The 20,474-nt window shown below is 40.9% G+C and overlaps 1 protein-coding gene across 1 annotated transcript in view; it reads right to left on the minus strand.

Moving 5' to 3' along the window:
- LOC122798766 (zinc finger protein 2-like) overlaps positions 1–20,474 on the minus strand; it is a 262,365-nt gene that overhangs the window by 154,395 nt on the left and 87,496 nt on the right. Inside the window, exon 2 of the mRNA XM_044067877.1 lies at positions 12,207–12,333. Coding sequence (XP_043923812.1) covers positions 12,207–12,333 — 127 coding nt within the window. The remainder of the gene's footprint in view (positions 1–12,206; positions 12,334–20,474) is intronic.

Below are 20,474 nucleotides of genomic sequence, written 5' to 3' on the forward strand. Positions count from 1 at the left end.
AGGGTCCTGAATACTGCAACATGGAAATGAAGGACATCTAAGGTTATGGTAAGATAAGATTTTTACACAACTATTCTATATCCTTCTGTTCTCATGTTGCAGGATTCATTACTGTAGGGAGAGCGCCAAAGTTTTAGGTAGAACCCTGGGTGGTTGGAGTAGGAGTAGAGTCAAGGAGACCCTGTGGTACTGTTTTGGCAAAACCAGCTCTGGATCTAGATATCAAATCCAGCTTGTAATGCTTGGTGAAAGTGTGCGCAGAATACCATGTGGCTACCTCCAAAATTGTTGCATGATCTAGGCTTTTGAGAAAGGCATCAGAGGAAGCCGCAGCCCTGGTGAAATGAGCCTTCACTTTAGAGGCAAAAGGTTTGCCATGCAAGGCATAGCAGAAGGAGATGGCTTTTGAGATCCAGGAGGCAATGGTCTGTTTAGAGACTACTTTGCCAAGGGCTCTAGGATGGAAGAAGACAAAAAGCTGGTCCAATTTTTTAATGGTCTTAGTCTTGTCCAGGTAGAACCTGAGCTGCCTGTGCACATCCATGGAATGGAGTCTCCTTTCATAGGAGTTCTGAGGATGTGGAAAGAAACAGGCAGGTTGAAAGCTTGGTTTAAGGAGAGTTCATTCAATACCTTGGGCATGAATGAGGGGTTACTCCTAAGGGAGAGCCTGTCTTTGTGGAAGATGAGGTATGGAGGAATAGACATGAGGGCTTGTATTTTGGAGACCCTCCTGCAGTCAAGGCCACCAGCAGAATGATTTTCCATGTCAAAACGTAAGAGTAGCCAAAAAGGCTGGTTCAAAAGGAGATGGTGTTAGTTTTTCCAGTACAAAATTAAGGTTCCATGGTGGTGGAACAGGTTTTCTGGGAGGCCTAACATGCAGTACACTCCTTTAAGGAATAGTTTTACCTTTAACCTGGATGCTAAAGGTGGAAGCATAGGCAGACAAGCAGAAATTGCAGACAAATTTACCTTTACAAAAGAGTAAGATAATCCAAAATCCAGAAGCTCACACAAACAGTTAAGGACCAATGGCACTGGAACAACCAAAGGGTCCTGTTTGTTCTTAGAACACCACTTGGAAAAGCTTTCCCACTTTGCAATGTAAAGTTCAAGTTATAAATCTGGGGATGTATCAGAGATCCCTGGTCTTGTGTGAGTAGATCAAGCTTTTGTGGTAACGTGTGGTGATTACCCATGACAAGCTGAAATAGTAGAGGAAAACAATGCTGTCATGGCCAAAAGGGAGTCGCCAGCAAGATTTTTGGTTTGTCTATCTGAATCTTCAGTAAGACCTTTTGGATCAGAGATATGGGGAGAAAGGCATAAAGGAACATCTTCCCCCAAGAGAAGGAGAAGGCGTCCACTTTCCAGGCTTGTGGATGTGGAAGCTTTGTGCAGAAGAGGGGCATCTGTCTGTTCTGGGATGAGGCAAGCAGATATGCTGTTGGAATCCCCCATCTCTGTATAATGTCCAGAAACACCTTCCTGTGTAACATCCACTCGTGGGAGGGTGCCATAGTTCTGCTCAGCGTATTTGCCAAAACATTGTCTGAGGGTGGAATGTGAATAACCAGTAGGTGGACTCAGTGTGCTGGCGAGATTCCAAATCTGTGTAGCTAAGGAACATAGAGGGTAGGATTTTGTTCCTCCTTGCTTGTTGACATACCACAGTACAGTCATGTTGTCTGTAATGAATCTCAGTGTACCTGGTAGTAGTAATTGTTGAAAGGTTTGTAGAGCTAGAAGTACAGCTCTCAGTTCCTTGATGTTAATGTGATCTTTTTGTCTTTCTGAGGACCAGGTGCCCTATGCTGGCTGGAATGTAGACACAGCACTGCTCCCCAACCCAGGTCTGAAGCATCCATGTAAAGATGCTGTGCTGGAGTTGGAATCTGTAGGGCAACTCCCTGGTTGAGATAGATTTTGGTGATCCACCATCCGAGTTCCTTTTTCAGACATTGCAGAAGTGGAATGGTAGCCTCTAGGGGATGTAGGTGTTGGCTCCAGTGTCTTTAGACACCACTGAAATATTCTCATGTGAACTTTGGCCGTGGGTGGCACAGGGATCAGCGAAGCCATGTGTCTAACAGTTTTCGGACACGTATGGCTGTCGAGGTTGAGACGGGGAGCAGGGAGTGAAGGTATCGAGACAAGCTCTTTATCTTTTGCTGGGAAATGAAGGCAGAGTCATCAAGTCTGTTTTGATCCTGTAACCTAGGAAGATTAGGTCCTGGCTGGGAATGATCTAGACTTTTTTACATTTAGAGTGAGCCCGCATGTTTCCAAGATGCTGGAAACCATTTGCAGATGCTGAGTTAGAGAATGAGGACTTTGTGAAGGATTAAGAAGTTATCCAGACAGGGATAACTTTGAACTCCCAGCAGTCTGTAGTGAGCTGTCCCTGGAGCTAGACATTTTGTGAAGACTCTGGGAGCAGTAAAAAGACCAAAAGGTAAAGCAGAAAAATTGAAAATGAGCCTGTAAAGAAACATAGGAATTTTCTGCAAGTGGGGTGAATGGGTATGTGTAGACAGGCATCCTTCAGGTCCACAGAGACCATGTAAGCCTGATGTGAGATAAGGGGCAGTAAGGTCTGTAGAGTGAGCATCTTGAACGTGGGGACCTTGAGGAACAGATTGATCTAGTACATGTCTAGGATTGGTCTCCAGGGGCCATCTTTTCTGGGTACAAGAAACATCCTGAAGTAGAAACCCCTGCCTGTGTGTTCTGGAGGGAAGTGCTGACTAGTGCCTTGTTCCAGTAGTGGTTTTAGGATGGGAGGGAAAAGTGGTATTTGAGAGGCTGGAGGTTGGGGGATGCTTTGGAAAGGTGGAAGAGCCCACCAAGCCATGAAATATCATTTTGGATAATGGATAACACCCACATCTACTGCCAGGAGGGTAGGGACAGGGTGAGACGCAGGGAAAGAGGGGTGTGATGAGGCAGCTGAGCTGAGTCATAGAGAGGGAGCTCTGTCTGGACTAAGTTGCCTCCAAACAGAAGGAGTGGAGGCTGTAGATGTTCTAGGGGTTGCTGGGCGTCTGGAGTGTCTCCTTACTCTATTGTGGCTAGCAGATGGAGTAGATTGTCTCCTAACAAAGGTAGCCTTTTGAGGGTAGTTTCTGTGGTATCTAGGTATAGGAGAAACAAAACTAGGAAATGTTTAAAATTCTGCAGCTCTTTACCTTTCTCCTGAAGAGATTTGAAAAGCTCAGCAAAAGCAGCAGCAAACAGTGCAGAGTTAACACGGGGGCATCTAACAGCTTAGTCTGAAAATCAAAAGGTAAAGGCTGCAGTCTGAGCCAGGAATACCAACGCAGGACCGAACCAGTAGCTGCAGACATACAGGAAGCCTTCACAGCATAGTAGCTACACTTGACGGCGTATCTGGTTACCTGTGAAGCTGTGGAAAGGAGAGTAGTCAGTTGAGCTTCTGCTGGAGAATCAGGCAAGTCAAGCACAAGAGAGGTTGCCTTAGCTAAGGTATCCAGGACAAACCGAGCCATGTGTGTCTGTTAATTTAAATCTCTAATGGTAAGGGTGGAAGAGGTAAACATTTTCTTCCCATGTCTATCCATAAATCTGCTATCTTTATCAGTAGGGAAAAAGGTGGTAGATGGTAGATGGAGTTGGGAGGGTGGCCTAATGGTTAAGGTGTTTGCCTTACAAACACAAGGTACAGGGTTTGAGTCTCACAAGGAATAATTGGCTAAGCTTAAAATGGCTCACAAGGGCAATTAGCCTAGTACTAATCTATGAACCTATGAGCTGTCCAGAACATCTGTCTGCAGATACTGAAAAGCCTTAAATAAGTTTTGTGAGAAGACTTCCCATTCAGAAGTCCTGGGGGCTTCAGTATGCTTGAGTTTCTGCTTTCTTTTGAGAGAAACAGGTGATTAAGAAGGCCGTAGGGCTGATGTCAAGGTAGCTGGAAGGGTAGAAGTAGGCCTATCTGAATCCAGGAGCCATGGTTCCCTCTCGCCATCAGGTCTGATAGCTCACAAACCTCAGTGGATGTACCATGGATTTCTGCTGATCTGGTGTCTAATAAGGTTCCCGGCTCAGAGGGCAAATCCAAGATCCGAGGAGTCCCTGGGCTCTTACCCACCTTAAGAGACTCGACAGATTCCTTTGATGCAGATACAATTTCTAGCGTGATTCTCTTGGCCTTCTTTTTTGGCGGCTCATAAGATGGACCCGCAGCACCCTCCATAGGGATAAATGTTTGGCAGATAGGACAGGCCTTGTAATTGTGCTCTTCGCCTAGCCAAAAGACACACTGGTCATGAGTGTCCTTGTGTGGAATCTGTCTTCCACAAGCACACTTGCCCTTCCTAGAAGTCATGAAAAGCTGGAATACAGTTAAAACCCCAACAATAAGATATAAAAAGGTAATTTATCTGTAAGCAGACAGTCAAGTGAAAATATTTCTAGCAGGTAATCGTAAGTCTGACAATCACCATGGCAGGAAAGTTCTGGGTAGGGTACATGCAGACATCACATTTATAGCCGACGTTGGTTTATGGAGCACACATGCAATGTCGCACGTACCCCTTTCCAAAAAGACTTTGGTATACTGGCCAGATGTCCGGTGCTGCATGCAGCCACCTCACTACAGTAATGAATACTGCAATATGGAAGAGAAGGATGCGTTATATTTCCGTCTTTCTTTATTTTTCTTAGTCACCAGGAAAGTTCAACTAGGCAGCGCCCATTTTCAGTGAATTCCTTGAGGGGAATGCTCCATCACAGTACACTTATTTTAACAAGTAAATTTCAGACATTTCTCAGAAAAAAACAAACAATTACAAAGCAGGTGTATAAAATAAATTAGTTACTTCAACATGTACAAGTCTGTCCAGTTTTGGTAGCTTTAAAATCTTGCATGTACTAGATGGATTTATACTGTAGAAGGAAAAATGTAAAGAAGTTTAGTGTTGTTACATTTCAGAATAGTTTGTAAAGAGTTCAAGAGATATAATGAAGAGCATAGTTCAGAAGTAGGTTATAAAATGAAGGCGGGGAGATACTAATATTGTACAGGAGGATAGGGATAATAGAATTTGAGTGACAGGGCATGGCATACATTTAGTTCTATCTAGGCTGCCTGTTTCAAATTGTGTATCTGGAAGGTTTATAACTTAAATATACAGGTAATGCATGCGTGAGGAATCGCAGTGGATGTGCCAGGTAGGAAAAAGAAAGATGAGAGGTAGTGTTTAGGAGGCGAAAAGGGGTGTATCGATTCATACGCAGGATGGAAAGTGGTTAGGGTAGGTGTAATCAGGAGGCAGACCCTCTGATGTCAGGTATGACCCAGTTATTTCAAATATGCCACTGGTATTTACATTTGTACATATAAAACTTGACATCATGCTGTCATTTTCTATTCAGCTGCTGCAATAGTTTCTTGCCATGCTTTTAAGTGCATCTAATTCTACACCAAACATCCATTCATCCATTTACAATCCCTTTATTCCCCATTTTTGCACATGGAGTCAGGGTATCACTTCAACAGTGACAATCACCTAGTGCTGAAGTTCACAACGCCAGATAGGTAAGTCTGCAGTGGCTCTTCTTTCATATCACACACTCAGATGCACACCTACATCACTGGCCAAGTTACAGTGTCCAAGCCACCTACTGCATGGTTTTGGAATGTAGGAAGAAACTGGGATCACCTGGAGGAAACCCAAGTGAACACAGGGAGGACATGCAGATTCTGCACAGAAGGCACCACAGCCAAGAATCAAACCAAAGAACTTCTTGCAGTGAGGTAACTATGTATCTGCTATGCCACTCTGCCACTCTCGATTTTACAACACATTAACAGTCCGATGGTCTGTTAGTGCACTAACAGACCATAAGTTATTTTGCAACACTTTCCAACCTTTCAAACACTTGTGTTACAACTCTTTAAATTGCCCCCAATGTTGCTGAAATACCAAACAGTTTAAGCAATCCGATCCGACCATAAACTAATCACCCTTAATATCCACATCCCGCCTCCACCCCCCATTAAGGAAACCACAGTAAAAAATTTCTCCAAAGTCAACTTCATGCTTCTTAAGACAGAAGTGGTCAACTTCATGCCACCCATGCAGATGGACAATACAGTTACAATTGCTGAATCCTACACAAATGCACTCTATAAGCACTTACACGAGTGCATTGATCATGCTATCCCATACCGAACCAAGACGCTATCCTCCAAAAAAAGGAAGCCAATCTGGTGGTCCCCTGCCATAAACAAACTGTACAACAGAAGGAAGAAACTGTTGCAAAAGAAAGTAAAATCCCATGAGTGGAGGAGCTCCCTGGTCAGCCTCAATAAGAAGCTGAGATATATTATAAGATCCTCCAAAGCTAGCTACAAAAACAAAACTGCCACTAATTCCAAGGACAACCAAAAAGCATTCTATAGCTATGTTAAGAATCTCGATGGGAACACCCAGATCTGCTCTGAGTTACAGCAAAAAGGCAAGAAAATTCAGAATCAACTGATATTGCCACCATCCTGGCAGACAGGTTCAGTGATAACTTTACCCCCCCCCCACCCCCACCCCTAAAGGGCCCATATATCTATACAGGAAGAATGCAGAGTCCCTGTAATCACAACTATGCAGGTAAAAGCTGCACTCTCTAAAGCCAAAAACACAGCATCCATGGGACCGGACAACATCCCAGGCTGCGTTTTACACGAAGTTCAGAACGAACTGGCTCCCCACTTAAGCACCACGTTCAATAATAGCCTTGCATCAGGCTTTGTGCCCACTGAATGGCGCACAGCAACAGTTATCCCACTCCACAAAAGGGGAGCCACCACTGATCCCTGGAACTATCAACCTATTAGCCTGACGAGGCTGGTCTGCAAAGCCATGGAATGTATCATCGGTAACCTCCAAACTCTGGATCCCGCCCAGTTCGGGTTTGTGAAAGGCAAATCATGCCTCCTGAACCTGATCAACTTCTTTAAGGCAGTCACCAAAGCTGTAGATGAGAGTAAGGTGGTTCACACAGCCTATCTTGACATCACCAAGGCTTTCAACACCATCCCCCATTCTGGAATTATAGCTAAACTCACTAAACTAGGTATACATCCCTACGTCACAAGATGGGTTGCCAATTGGCTCACTGACAGAACCCACACTGTAAAAGTTGCAGACTCCATATCTGACCTCAAAGCAATGATAAATGGAGTACCACAGGGTTCCGTCCTGGGTCCTCTCCTGTTTGGTATCTACTTCTCTGAAGTACAGGCTAACACAGAAGGCCTCTGGCTAACGAAGTTTGCAGATGACTGCAAACTAGGAGCCATAGTCAAGTCCTCAAATGATATGGACATCCTACAGAAGGGGCCTCGCTGAGACAGATGCCTGGCGTCAGAGCCATGGCCTCAAGCTCAATGCCAAAAAGTGCAGTGTCAAACCCTTTGGTAAAAACTTTGTACCCATGAACTACCACATAGGCAGCAATCTACTTAATACCGAATGAGTGATAAGAGACCTTGGGACCCAGGCGGACAGTAGTCTCTCCTTTGATAGTCACATCACCACAGTAGTCAGGAAGTCCCTCTACGTGGCACACATCATAAAAGGGTTCTCATCCAGGAAAAAAAAGAGGTAATTGTTCCCCTCTACTCCACACTCAATTAGACCCATTATAGAGTACAATGCCCCTTTTTGAATGTACCACACAAGACATCTGCAGCTGGAAAGGCCACAGAAGTACCTCACAGAGAGGATTACTGGCCTCAAACAAATGCCCTACACTGACCATCTCAAAAAACTCCAGCTGTACTCCGTAGCATATCGCCTACTCTGAGGTGATCTCTGCCTAACATATAAAGCTATGTCAAACCCAGAGCTGTCGGTCAGGCTACACCTAAAGAAATCCCAATCCCTCTGAGCTACACACGCTAGGGACCTAAACCTTGTCACCACAATAAACAGGACATGCTAGAGGGATATATTCCTGTCCCAAAGACTTCCCATACTCTGGAACAGGCTATCCCATCTATGTCAAGCAAAGTTCTTCATTAGCACTCTTCAAGAAAAATCTTGATGAGTGAATGGGAAATAGGAAATACACCCCAGGGATCACTTTTGTGTCTCTGCTCGACAGTGGCACAGGAAAATAACTTTCTTGGGTGGCGTAAGCCAGGGAACCTTGTTGGCTAGGCTTACGTAGGCCCTTGGGCTGATAGCCTAGTACCTACTATGAACCTATGGATGATTAAATGTCTAAAATTTGGAGATTTGGGTCATTAGTTTTATCTGCCAGAATCACTGTTTTACACTTAATACTGAAGCAAAACAACCCATTAGCATTTTCATGCCAAATTTTCAGCTGTAAGCAATGAAGAATTGTCTTCTTTAATCACTTTATTTTGTATGTTTTTACATAGTGGTCATATTCTTCACCCATTCTGCCAGCTCTTATCAATTTTTAATGACACATAAGCTTTTTGCTGTTGCTCTGTTCTACCTTTGAGAGCTAATGATGCTTCCCAGCAAAGTATCTATCACTGGTAATATGTTGTTGTTTGTCCCGGTAAGGGGTCGCCACAGCGGAACTCCGGTCCGCTAATGATTGGCAGTAGATTTTTACGAAATGCCGAGGTGCCAGCTCGACACCCACCCTTCAACGAAGGCACGCCCATTTATGCATGCATGTCTTTTGAATGCTACCTAACCGCGGGGAGGACATGCAGACTCCAAAAAGAAGGCACTCCCAGGCCATGCCGAGAATCAAATGGGAGAACCTCTTGCTGTGAGGTAACAACGCTACCGCTGTACCACTGCAGCTACTTTATCACTGGTAATATGTCAATGTTTATTTGCAGATGATACTTTCCTTGAAGACTTCCAAAGCCTGTACGTTAAACCAACTCAGTCATTCAGGATATTACTAGGTTTCTTAACTCTTTCATATACCCCTGTAATTATGTAACTTTTCTGTACACATACACTTTTGCTACCACACTACGAATTTATTCCACCATTCAAAACTTCCTGAAAGCCACAATTACCTCATACACTAAGAGAAATACTATGTTTGATGGTATAGGTTGAAAAAGGACATTGAACTTCTTATTTTACATTTACACAGTAGCAGTTTTTGAACCTATAGCTTTACTTGATGTTTACGTCATTTAATGTACACACAGTTTTTTTTCAGTGCTTAAAAAGTATTTTCAGACAAGATATTAACACACTCCATCTATGTCTATTTAAGTAATACTACCAGTACAAATTGAAAAAAAAAAATACATATCTTGGAGTGAAATTCAGCAAAATCCAAATCAGCCCGCAGCACAATAAATATTTCATTACTAATTATTTTTTTTTACTTTGAACATATTCATGTGGCCACATATCCTGACATGATCTTGTTTTCTTGGAAAGCTACTTATTGCCCATTGTACAATGTGACAGCAAGCTGATAAAATTAATACAATCTAGTCTCTCCTGTGAGATCAGATTTCCTACACTCAGAACGATAGTAGTGAGACATACAATTAAGTACGGCAATCCACAGCAAAAGTGCCTTTAACTCATTTGCAATGACCCTTAACATCTGTTTCTACAGATGTGTTATACAAAGTGCTTACGGAAGTAGTAAGAAATAACTAAGATAATGCAGCCCTTTTAAAAAGTGAAATTTGGTAATTTCAGATTATATCTTCCTGCCAGCATCTTTCCTGTGCCTGCAAGTGCATCGCATGTCCTAGCCTGCAAACCTCAGTAATTTAGTGAAGTAGCTTTCAGTGGTCATCATGTTTCTTCACCTTTGGAAGCAAAACTATGGAACAATGGAGTACCAAAACCTGTTTAGACTTATGCCCCAGGAGAGGGAAAAAGCACATACATGACAGTGCACAGCAAAACAGCTGTGAATTTAGAGACTGAATAGCTTAATGATCCCAAAGGGTGAAAAACAAAAAAAGAGCTCTGGGTACCTTGGTAGGGGAATTTTTCTTGTCAGAAATTTTCAGGCATGACGTGAAATGAAGTAAGAGCAAGGAAAACAAATTCCTAAAGAAAGTCTTATGAGAAAAAATTCAACCCCAACAATGTGTGTAGCGAGGAAGTTTACTTGCTAAACTAGGATAAAAATGCCACCGAATATTTTTTCAATATGTACAAGTGTAGAAAATATTCTGTAGAAAGGAAAACAAGTTGAAAAAGGAAAAAAATTTAGGAGTTGTCATTGATTAAATTCAATATTTTGCTTATTATTGTCATCTAATCAATTTCACAGCAACAATCTGACTTGCACTATTGTGTTAATGCATTTTTCAGCCTTCTTTGTATTTTCACTTGAATAAGCCTATCTGAGCTATATGTTGATGTAATGCATTTTCTTATTTCTGTCCAATACCATGGAAATTCCTTTAATGAAATCTGTCTTTCCTTTTGTGTATCCTTGAATAATAGTTCTTCACAGCAAAAAATCTGCAAAATTGATTACCATCAAGACAGTTCTTCCTTTCATGTTTTTATCTACACTTAATATACAAGGCATTGATTTCCACTGCATAATATTAACTCTGCACCTCATGGCCATCTTTGTCTCCATTACTATACAATACTCTCTAAATGGCTTCTTTTGCATATCCTTTACTGTTTGCTGTTTTGTTTGACTCACATTTATCTTTTATATATCTATAATTCTCTAAACTGTACACTAGTTATTTCATTCACTCTGCATACTTTCACAATTTTTGATAAGGTCATTTCCTGGGTTTGAATAGACTGCTTTCAGTCTGATAGCCTTCACCTTGATTTCTTAGCTCAGTAACATCCTGTGGCCTTTTTAAAGAACAAATGGCAAATTACTTTAAAGCTTGCAGAAAGTCATGAACTATGCTCTAAATGCTGTTATTTCTTTCCCCCTTTCTTCAAGAAAAATAAGTCTTAAACATCTTCAAGGCTTCCCTAGCAAAATGCAGAAGTGTGGCACATTGTAACTGTTCAGCCTTCTCAGCCAACAGCTCTTAGTAAGAAATAAATCAAATTTCTGGATATAAACTTCCAGTTAACTGCCCTGCAGTAAGAGAATTTCTGGTAGCTGCAACTGAAACATTATTCTGTGATTTAATCTCTCTTTCTTGTATTTCTAAACAGATACAATCTGGAAAATAAATATATGTATTCATTTCACAAATGTATTTCCCCTGTTCTCATACCATGGAATATGCAGATGTTTATCAGGATACTCTGTAGGGCAACATAAACACTCCAGATGAGCATCAGCTTCCATGAGGTGTTTAATCTGACTGCTTTAATGACGAATGCACGAATATGCATTTCCCTATAGCTTAGTAAATAGCATATTTAAAGCTAGACACTCCATATACAACAACAGGAATAGAAGGAAATCTGCATGCTAATTTGCCACATAAGGTTTCCATAGTTCAAATTATGGTCATTAGTTTAGGGTATTTAATTCAGTAGAAAATAAAATAATGCAACATTTTATCATAAATTAAATGCAAAACTGAAAAAGTACTTTATTTTTTACTGACAAACTATGTCTTTAAATGATAAAATGCCAGAAAATAGAGTTATCTTTGCATCTGATACTGGGTCAAGACAATGTGGGACTTGCATTTAAGGACTAAGTAACAGTATAGTTGTTGTAATGAATATCACTGTTTGGGTACACAGCTACTATAATGCATCTCTTTTGTATTGTCAAAATGAACATTTGGTTATGACTGTAATTCCCAGCAATGGATTTCAGAGCAATTACAAATTAAAAAAGTAACAAAACCTCCAAAAATTAAATAGTCAGAAGAAACTGGAGAATGTCTATGTAGCACACAGTATTTAAATATTCAGATAGGAATAAACATGAACAATTTTTTTCTAACATGCAATACTTTTAACTCATGTAATACCATTATTCTTGTATATGTGTGTGTATTATATATATATATATATATATATATATATATATATATATATATATATATATATATATATATATATATATAATCCCTATCATGTCTCCATCACTGTCCAGTATTAAGCAAGTCTCAAGATAAGTGTGTGCTTCAAAGATGTTTGCATTGCCCATGTAGTATTGTAAATCAGTATACTGCAATACCGTGTTAAATAAACAATTCTTATTGTGAAGAAATATGAATATTGAATTTCAGTCAATAAAAAATTTTACCTCTGAGATCCCCTTACCTAAAGAAATCATGTTCTCATAGTTGCATACCATCACCTCCCTGTGTAACTCTTTGTTCTGCTCACTCAGCATCTTCCACTCCTCACTTGAAAACTCAACAGCAACATCTTCAAAGGTTTTTGGCACCTGAAAACACACAAACAATTTACTTGCTCTTCATTTCTTGTGCCTACAGATGGACATAAATGGTTTCAACAAGAAAAAAGTAACCAGCTATGTTAAAATCTTTAGATGCACTAGATGCTTATTTGCCAAATTTAATAACTACTCCTTTCTTCTTGCTCAGTGTCAGATTTGTAAAAACTCAACTATCTCAGGACTGGGTTAACTACCAAAGCAATGAGTTTTGTTCACTCAGTATCAGTAAAACATAATCTCTAGGCAGTATAATTAGTAGTAAGACACAAGGGCATTAATTTGTATACAGAAGCAAGTTATATGGATTTATAATTCTGCACTTAAATCACTGTATTCAGATTAACATAGAAACATGTTAAGGACTTACCTTAATGACTTGTCTGTATGGCTGTGGTTCACCTTCTTCTAGTGACAAGACTGTAGCCGTAGTGCCAGTACATTCACCTCAGCACCAATACAAACTTCCCTGGTCTTTAACTCCTCCCCCTTACATAACACCCAATATCCATCATGCCACCATCTATCTCCATCTCAGTCACCTCAGCACTACACACTTTCTTGGGATTTAACTCCTTCCCCTTACATAATATCTAAAATACCAACATCACATGCCAGCTCCCCTATCTCACCCAAATAAGCTTTAACTCCTCCCACGTACATAATACCTAGCATACCATCATCACTTGGTAGCTCAGTCACCTAAGCACCAATACAAATGAGCTTTATCGCCTCCTAATATATTATATCCAATACCTAGCCTGCCACCATCAGTCACCAGCTCAGTCATCTGACCAATACAAATAGGCTTTAATCCCCCCTTACATAATACCCAGTATCTAGCATGCCAGCATCACTCACCAGCCCCCCTTACATAATACCCAGTACCTAGCATGCCACCATCAGTCACCAGCTCAGTCACATAACTAATACAAATAGGCTTTAACCCCCACTTACATAATACCCAGTACCCAGCATGCCACCATCACTCACCAGCTTAGTCACATGACTAACCATACAAATAGGCTTTAACCCCCCTTACATAATACCCAGTATCTAGCATGCCACCATCAGTCACCAGCTCAGTCATATGACTAATACAAATAGGCTTTAACCCCCCCTTACATGACATCCAGTACCTAGCATGCCACCATCAGCCACCAGCTCAGTCACATTACTAACACAAATAGGCTTTAACCCCCCCTTACATAATATCCAGTACCTAGCATGCCAGCATCACTCACCAGCTCATTCACATGACTAATACAAATAGGCTTTAACCCCTCCTTACATAATATCTAGTAAGTAGCATGCCACCATCACTCACCAGCTTAGTCACATGACTAATACAAATAGGCTTTAACCCCCCCCCTTACATAATATCCAGTACCTAGCATGCCACCATCAGTCACCAGCTCAGTCACTTGACTAATACAAATAGGCTTTAAACCCCCCCCCTTACAGAATATCCAGTACCTAGCATGCCAGCATCACTCACCAGCTCATTCACATGACTAATACAAATAGGCTTTAACCCCTCCTTACATAATATCAAGTAAGTAGCATGCCACCATCACTCACCACCTCAGTCACATGACTAATACAAATAGGCTTTAACTCCCCCTTTACATAATCCCCAGTACCTAGTATGCCACCATCAGTCACCGGCTCAGTCACATGACTAACAATACAAATAGGCTTTATAGGTTTCATAGGTTCATACTAGGCTATCTGCCCAAGGGCATTTATAAGCCTAGCCCATAGTTATTTGGCTTTCGCCACCCCTTTAGTTTGAATAAAACTATGCCTATTATTTTGCTGTGCCTCTGTCAAGCAGTGACACTGAAGTAATCCCTGGGGTATATCTGCGATCCCCCATCCATTGGTCAAGATTCCTCTTGAACAAGGCCAGCGAGGTGCTCTGCCTCACGTGTACCGGGATTTTGTTCCACAGCATAGGGAGTCTCTGGGTGATGAATCTGTCCCTCCAGCACGTTCTATTAATAACCGTGTCAAGGTTTAAGTCTCCCGCCCTTGTGGTTCTGAGGGATCTAGATTTTTTGAGGTGAAGCATATTCATCAAATCAGGGTTTGACATGGCCTTATATGTCAGGCACAGGTCACCTCTGAACAAGCGGTATGAGACTGAATAGAGCTGGAGTTCTTTCAGTCGGGCAGCATAAGACATATTTTTGAGACCCTTTATCCTTTTGGTGAGGAACTTTTGGGGCCTTTCCAGCTGCTGCAGGTGTCGGGTCAGATACATTCGAATGGGGCATTGTACTCAATCATAGGTCTAATGAGTGATGAGTACAGGGGACGATGACCTCCCTTGATCTAGATGTGAATCCCTTCATGATCAGGTGGGCAATGTAGAAGGTTTTCCTAACCACTTTAGCAACATGAGTGTCAAGCGAAGGCTACTGTCAACCTGGGTCCCCAGATCCCTGATGACTTCTTCTGTGCTCAGTGGATTGCCACCTATATGGTAGCTAGGGGTAACCTTGTTTTTCCCGAAGGGTATGACTATGCATTTCTTGGCATTTAACTTTAGGCCATGGCTCTGGCACCAGTTATCCGTTTCTGTGAGGCCCTTCTGAAGGATATCTGTGTCAGATGTGTTTTCGACAATGGCGCCCAGTTTGCAGTCATCTGCAAACTTTGTCAGCCATAACCCTCCTGTGTTTGCTTGTACTTCAGAAAAGTAGATACCGAACAAGAGTGGACCCAGGACTGAGCCCTGTGGGACACCACTTGTGACAGGCTTTGAGTCTGACATGGCTCCAGCAACTCTGACCCTGTGGGTTCTGTCACTTAGCCAGTTTGCAACCCATCTTGTGATGTATGGGTTTACATTCAAGCTGATGAGTTTTTCGATGATACCCGAGTGGGGTATTGTGTCAAAGGCCTTTGCCAGGTCAAGGTAGGCTGTATGGACTGCCTTTCCTTCATCAATGGCCTTGGTGACTGTCTCGAAAAAGTCAACCAAGTTTAAAAGGCATGATCTGCCTTTGACAAAGCCAAACTGGGTTGGATCCAAAGTCTGCAAGTTCCCTATGTCTTTATTTATGAGTTCCATTATGATCCTCTCCATGGCTTTGCAGATAAGGCTTGTCAAGCTAATGGGACGGTAATTTCCAGGGTCAGTGGAGGCACCGCCCTTGTGAAGTGGGACCACAGTCGCCGTGCGCCACTCCTTGGGTACGTATCCTGAGGTGAGGCTAAGATTAAACAGCTGTTCTAACTGCGGGTTTAATTCCTCATTGAGTTCGTGGAGCACACAGCCGGGGACACCATCCGGTCCCATGGATGCTGTGTTTTTTGCTTTGGAGAGAGCAGTTCTCACCTGGGCGTTGGAGATGTTTGGGGGGCTACAATCCTCTGGTATAGATATCTCTCCTTTTGGGGGGGGGAGAAGTTTGCACTGAACCTGTCAGCCAGTATGTTGGCAATGTGTGTAGGTTCAGTAATCTTCACATCATTTTGAACTAATTCTGAGCATATCTGGGAGTTTCCTCCTAGGTTTCTAACATAGCTAAAGAAGGCCTTATGATTGTCTTTTGAGTTCTTGGTGATTTTTCTCTCAAAATTTGCCTTGGATGATTTTATGAGAGCTCTTAGTTTTTTACTTATAATGATCAAAGGTGTCTTACCTTTCAAGGATTTTGCTCTATCTTGTAGTAGCTTCCTCCTTTTGTTGTAGAGCTTGTTTATGGCTGGGGTCCACCAGACTGGACGCTTGCATTTGGTACAAAGAGTCTTAGTTTTGTTTGGGATTGCCTGATCCATGCAGTCCTGTAGGTGCTGGTAGAAGGCATTTGTAAGTGATTCAGCGATTTGAGTAATGTTTATCACTGGCTCAGGGGCCTTAAAGGAGACCACACTAGTTTTTAGAAGTGTGAAGTCGGCTTTTGAGAAGTTTTTCACTGTGGTCTTTTTTATTTCATACATAATCCCCCTTACATAATCCCCAGTACCTAGCATGTCACCATCAGTCACCAGCTCAGTCACTTGACTAATACAAAAAGGCTTTAACCCCCTCTTACATAATACCCAGTACCTAGCATGCCATTACTCACCAGCTTAGTCACCTCAGAACCATGACATCTGATGATTACAGCTGTAGACATCAGTGCTTGAGCTGTTTTAACTGAAGACAAAACATCTGTATGGTATTAAAAAGTATTGTCATAAAGCACTTGTTTCATGATCATCATTAACACCTTCTTCCCCATTTTAAATGGGATTGGGGTACTGCATCAACTTTTTCAGGTATCTCATCCACTGGTCCCACCTCCTTCAATTCACTGCCATTCTCCTACATTCTGCAACACTCATGCCTAACTGCTGCAGGGCTCTCATACAATGCATCCATCTTTTGGCTGAACACCCTTGCCTCCTATTGCCTTCTTCCTGACTCTCCTCAAATCTGCTTTTTTAAATCATTTATTGTTTTTTTGCATGTGACAAAACCATCACAATCTGGTCTCCTTGACCATCTCTGCAGCTGGGGACACTTTGCCTTCTGTTCTAATGTCCTCGTTTCTCCACCTGTCCCACAGTGTGCATCTTACTGCCCATCCCAGACACTTTATTCCCATTACCTCAAGCTTCCTCAGCTGTTCTCGTCTTTACAGTCCAAGTGTGTGTGCCATGCAGAAGCACCGTCTTTGCACAAAGATTTATTAAATAATCTCATAATCGACTGTTTTTCCTGGTGCCTTTCACAGTACTAGACTTAAGAGGTTCTTCTATCCTGTTTTTAAGACTTCCCTCTCATTTACATGCAGCCAGTTACTTCTTTGACTTTAGAAGTGTAGACACATTCCTGCATTTTAACACTCTCTTACTGCAGAATGAGTTACAGCTTTTTATATACTTCCTTCCAGTTTACGTAAAGAACAAAAACACAATTCTCCACACACTGTTAATGGTCTTACAGATGCAATTCTATAGTACATATTCTGTCAAATATTTTGCAAAGCTTAACAGTCAGAAAAATAATGAAAGAAAATAAATGCATTCAATTTTAAATACCAGTCAAAATCTAAGTGCAACTAAAATCGGCCAATCATCCAGAGAATAAGAAGTTCCAATAAAAGCTCCTCACAGTTAATGAGCACCGATCACTGTGGACACAACCCAGCAGGAGCACCATCACAGTGCAAGCTCCTGTCCATTCACCAACTGAATACTGAATTACAAGGATTTAGCCAATCAAAAGCAGGTGTATAAACTCTATCAATACCAAGCAGAGCTAATTCTTGATGTAATCTCACCTCCACCTTAAATGCATCCATCACTCCTACTGCAGACCTCACCCACTGTCACACTACCATCATACATATCCTGTACCACTCTTACATACTTCTCTGCCACTCCTGACTTCCTCAGACAATATTACACCTCCTCTCTAGGCACCCCTGTCATATGCTTTTTCTAACTCCACAAAGACACAAATCAACTCCTTCTGACCTTCTCTATACTTCTCCATCAACACTCTCAGAGCAAAAATCATATCTGTAGTCCTCTTTCCCAGACATAAAACCATACTGCTGCTCACTAATCATCACCGCCCTTCTTAACCTAGTTTCCATTACTCTTTCCCATAACGTCATGCTGTGACTGATCAATTTTATCCCTCTGTCGTTACTATAGTACTACTGTAATACTACATCACCCTTATTCTTAAAAATTGGTACCAAAACACTTCTCCACTCCTCAGGCATACTCTCACCTTCCAAAATGTCATTAAACAATCTGATTAAAAACTTCATTCCATCTATCCTAAACACCTCCATGCTTCCACAGGTATGTCATCTGGACCAATGGCCTTGCCATTCTTCATCCTCTTCATAGCTGTCCTTACGTGCTTGATCCTCTACACTTCCTGATTCACTATCCCCACATCATTCAACCTTCTCTCTGTCTCATTCCTCAACACACACTCCTCACTTGCGAGTATGTTTCCTCATTATCCTTTATCACTTTAATATAACAAACAACAAAATAGCCACACTATACAACTAGTAAGCGCTTTCATTCCTGATCTAGAACTTCTTCAGACCAAGCTGTATAAAGGCCAAAAATCAAGTGTCATGTGAGGTTAAATTATTTAAAGGATTTATATTAAAGTGATTGGTATTTTTAAATCGATGTTTGTTTGTTTCTTTTGTTATTAATTTTTTTGCGGTTTAAGTTTGTTCAGTTTGTTAAGCTTTTAGAGGACTGTGCTAGAATATTATCACTAGTTAATGTAGATTTGGCGGCAAGGCCTGATGAAATAGAGTAGCAAATGTATAAAGATACATCACAATGGCAACAAAGATGCTTCCTAAATGTGGTAAATGAATGGCATATTTAACAGGAGTATTTACTTTACCTTTGGTATATAAAAAAGAAATTTATACTATCATATCGTCATTCATATGGAGATCTAGGCTCAGTCTGGTAACAAGTGGTATACTGTTCATTTCTAAAGAGGAGGGGGGACTACGTCTGATAAATCCTATAGTATATGCATCATCATTGAATTTGTACAAAATCCTTAAGTGGGTGAAAAAAGTAGTTAGGGTTTGCTTACTAATACGTTATGATGGAAATATGGAAAAGAATGGAAAGTATTTAGATGACTTAAATGAGAGGGTGTGTAAATGTTGAGATAAAAATATATCAAGAAAAATATATTAAAAATATTATTATGGAAAATAAATATTGATGAGATTGATTGGAAAAGATGTATATAGTATAAAATTATTATGTGTAAATTCTATTATGTATATCCCTGAAAGGAATTACAGGGAAAAAAATAAAGCTATAAAAACAGGAATAAGCAGATGTAAAATATGGCAGAACGTTCAAGACTGTTTATGAAGACTGATGATAAAGAAATTGCCAGTTAAATCCAACATGCTATATAAAAAAGGATGAAAGAATATGTAAATTTTGTAAAGAAGTTAAATTATTGAATATATGTTTTTAAAATGTAAACGAGTTGTAAAAATATGGGAAAAACTTGGAGAAATGAACTACTTTGAAAATATAAAGAAAACAGATGAAGTAAATATGGACAATATAGAATATGTTTATTATAAAGATAAGAATGGTGACTATGTACAGAAGACAAAAGAATGTTTAATTTAATATGGATTATATGGAATCAGAGAATAAAAACAAAAATGTTTAATGGAAAATGGGAATTGGTGATAATACTCGAAAAAGTCAGATTCTGGTTGTGATAATGGAGTGGGGGCTCAGAAAGAAGGCAGTAATAAATGCATAATGACGTCTTATATAGTATTGTAAATATTACACACACTTTTTTAAAATTTTATTGCAATGTAAAAGAATTTCTTAAACAAAAGTACCTCTACTCTTTTTGATCAGTGCAGTGGACCTTGGTTCAACATCTTATCCGAAAGAAAATGCATTCAGGACAGCAGCACCACCTAATGTTGCACTACAGAGTCAGCAATCCAACCACTTGGAGTGGCAACAGAACTCATAGTGATCTGGTCTTCCAGCACCAAAGACAAATGAGCCATCATTGCACCACCATTTACATGTTTATTTTGAGTAAGAGACTTATTTTTTGGAAAACACTGTCGTGTTATTAGCACACTGCAAAACAGTGAGGTCTGAACATTAAAGAGCTCTGATCCCACACCTCAAATGTCTAAATATATTACTACAAACCCAGAAAATGAAAAAGTAATTTTAAAAAGTTTGGTACTTATTATGATGACACTTGTAGGACCAGTTACATCTTTATCCACTATAAGACTCGTGGCCAGCAGGACTTAACTCACTGAAGTTTTCCCCCTTTTCCAACAAGTTTGTGAGCAGAAGGACACACACACACACACACACACACACACACACACACACACACACACACACACACACACACACGCATGCATGCACACACACGCACACACATGCACACACACACACACACACACACACACACACACACACACACACACACACATGCACGCACACACGCATGCAAGCACACACATGTGCGCGCGCACACACGCACAGTACAAAAACACAAATTTCTGTTGGCTGGCAGAATGTGGAGCTCAAGAAAAGAAGAAACCAAGAAAGTAGACAAAAATCGTTCTGGAGCA

This window comes from Protopterus annectens, chromosome 3.part1 (assembly GCF_019279795.1).
Source record: "Protopterus annectens isolate FY-2018-M chromosome 3.part1, PAN1.0, whole genome shotgun sequence".
NCBI lineage: Eukaryota > Metazoa > Chordata > Ceratodontiformes > Protopteridae > Protopterus > Protopterus annectens.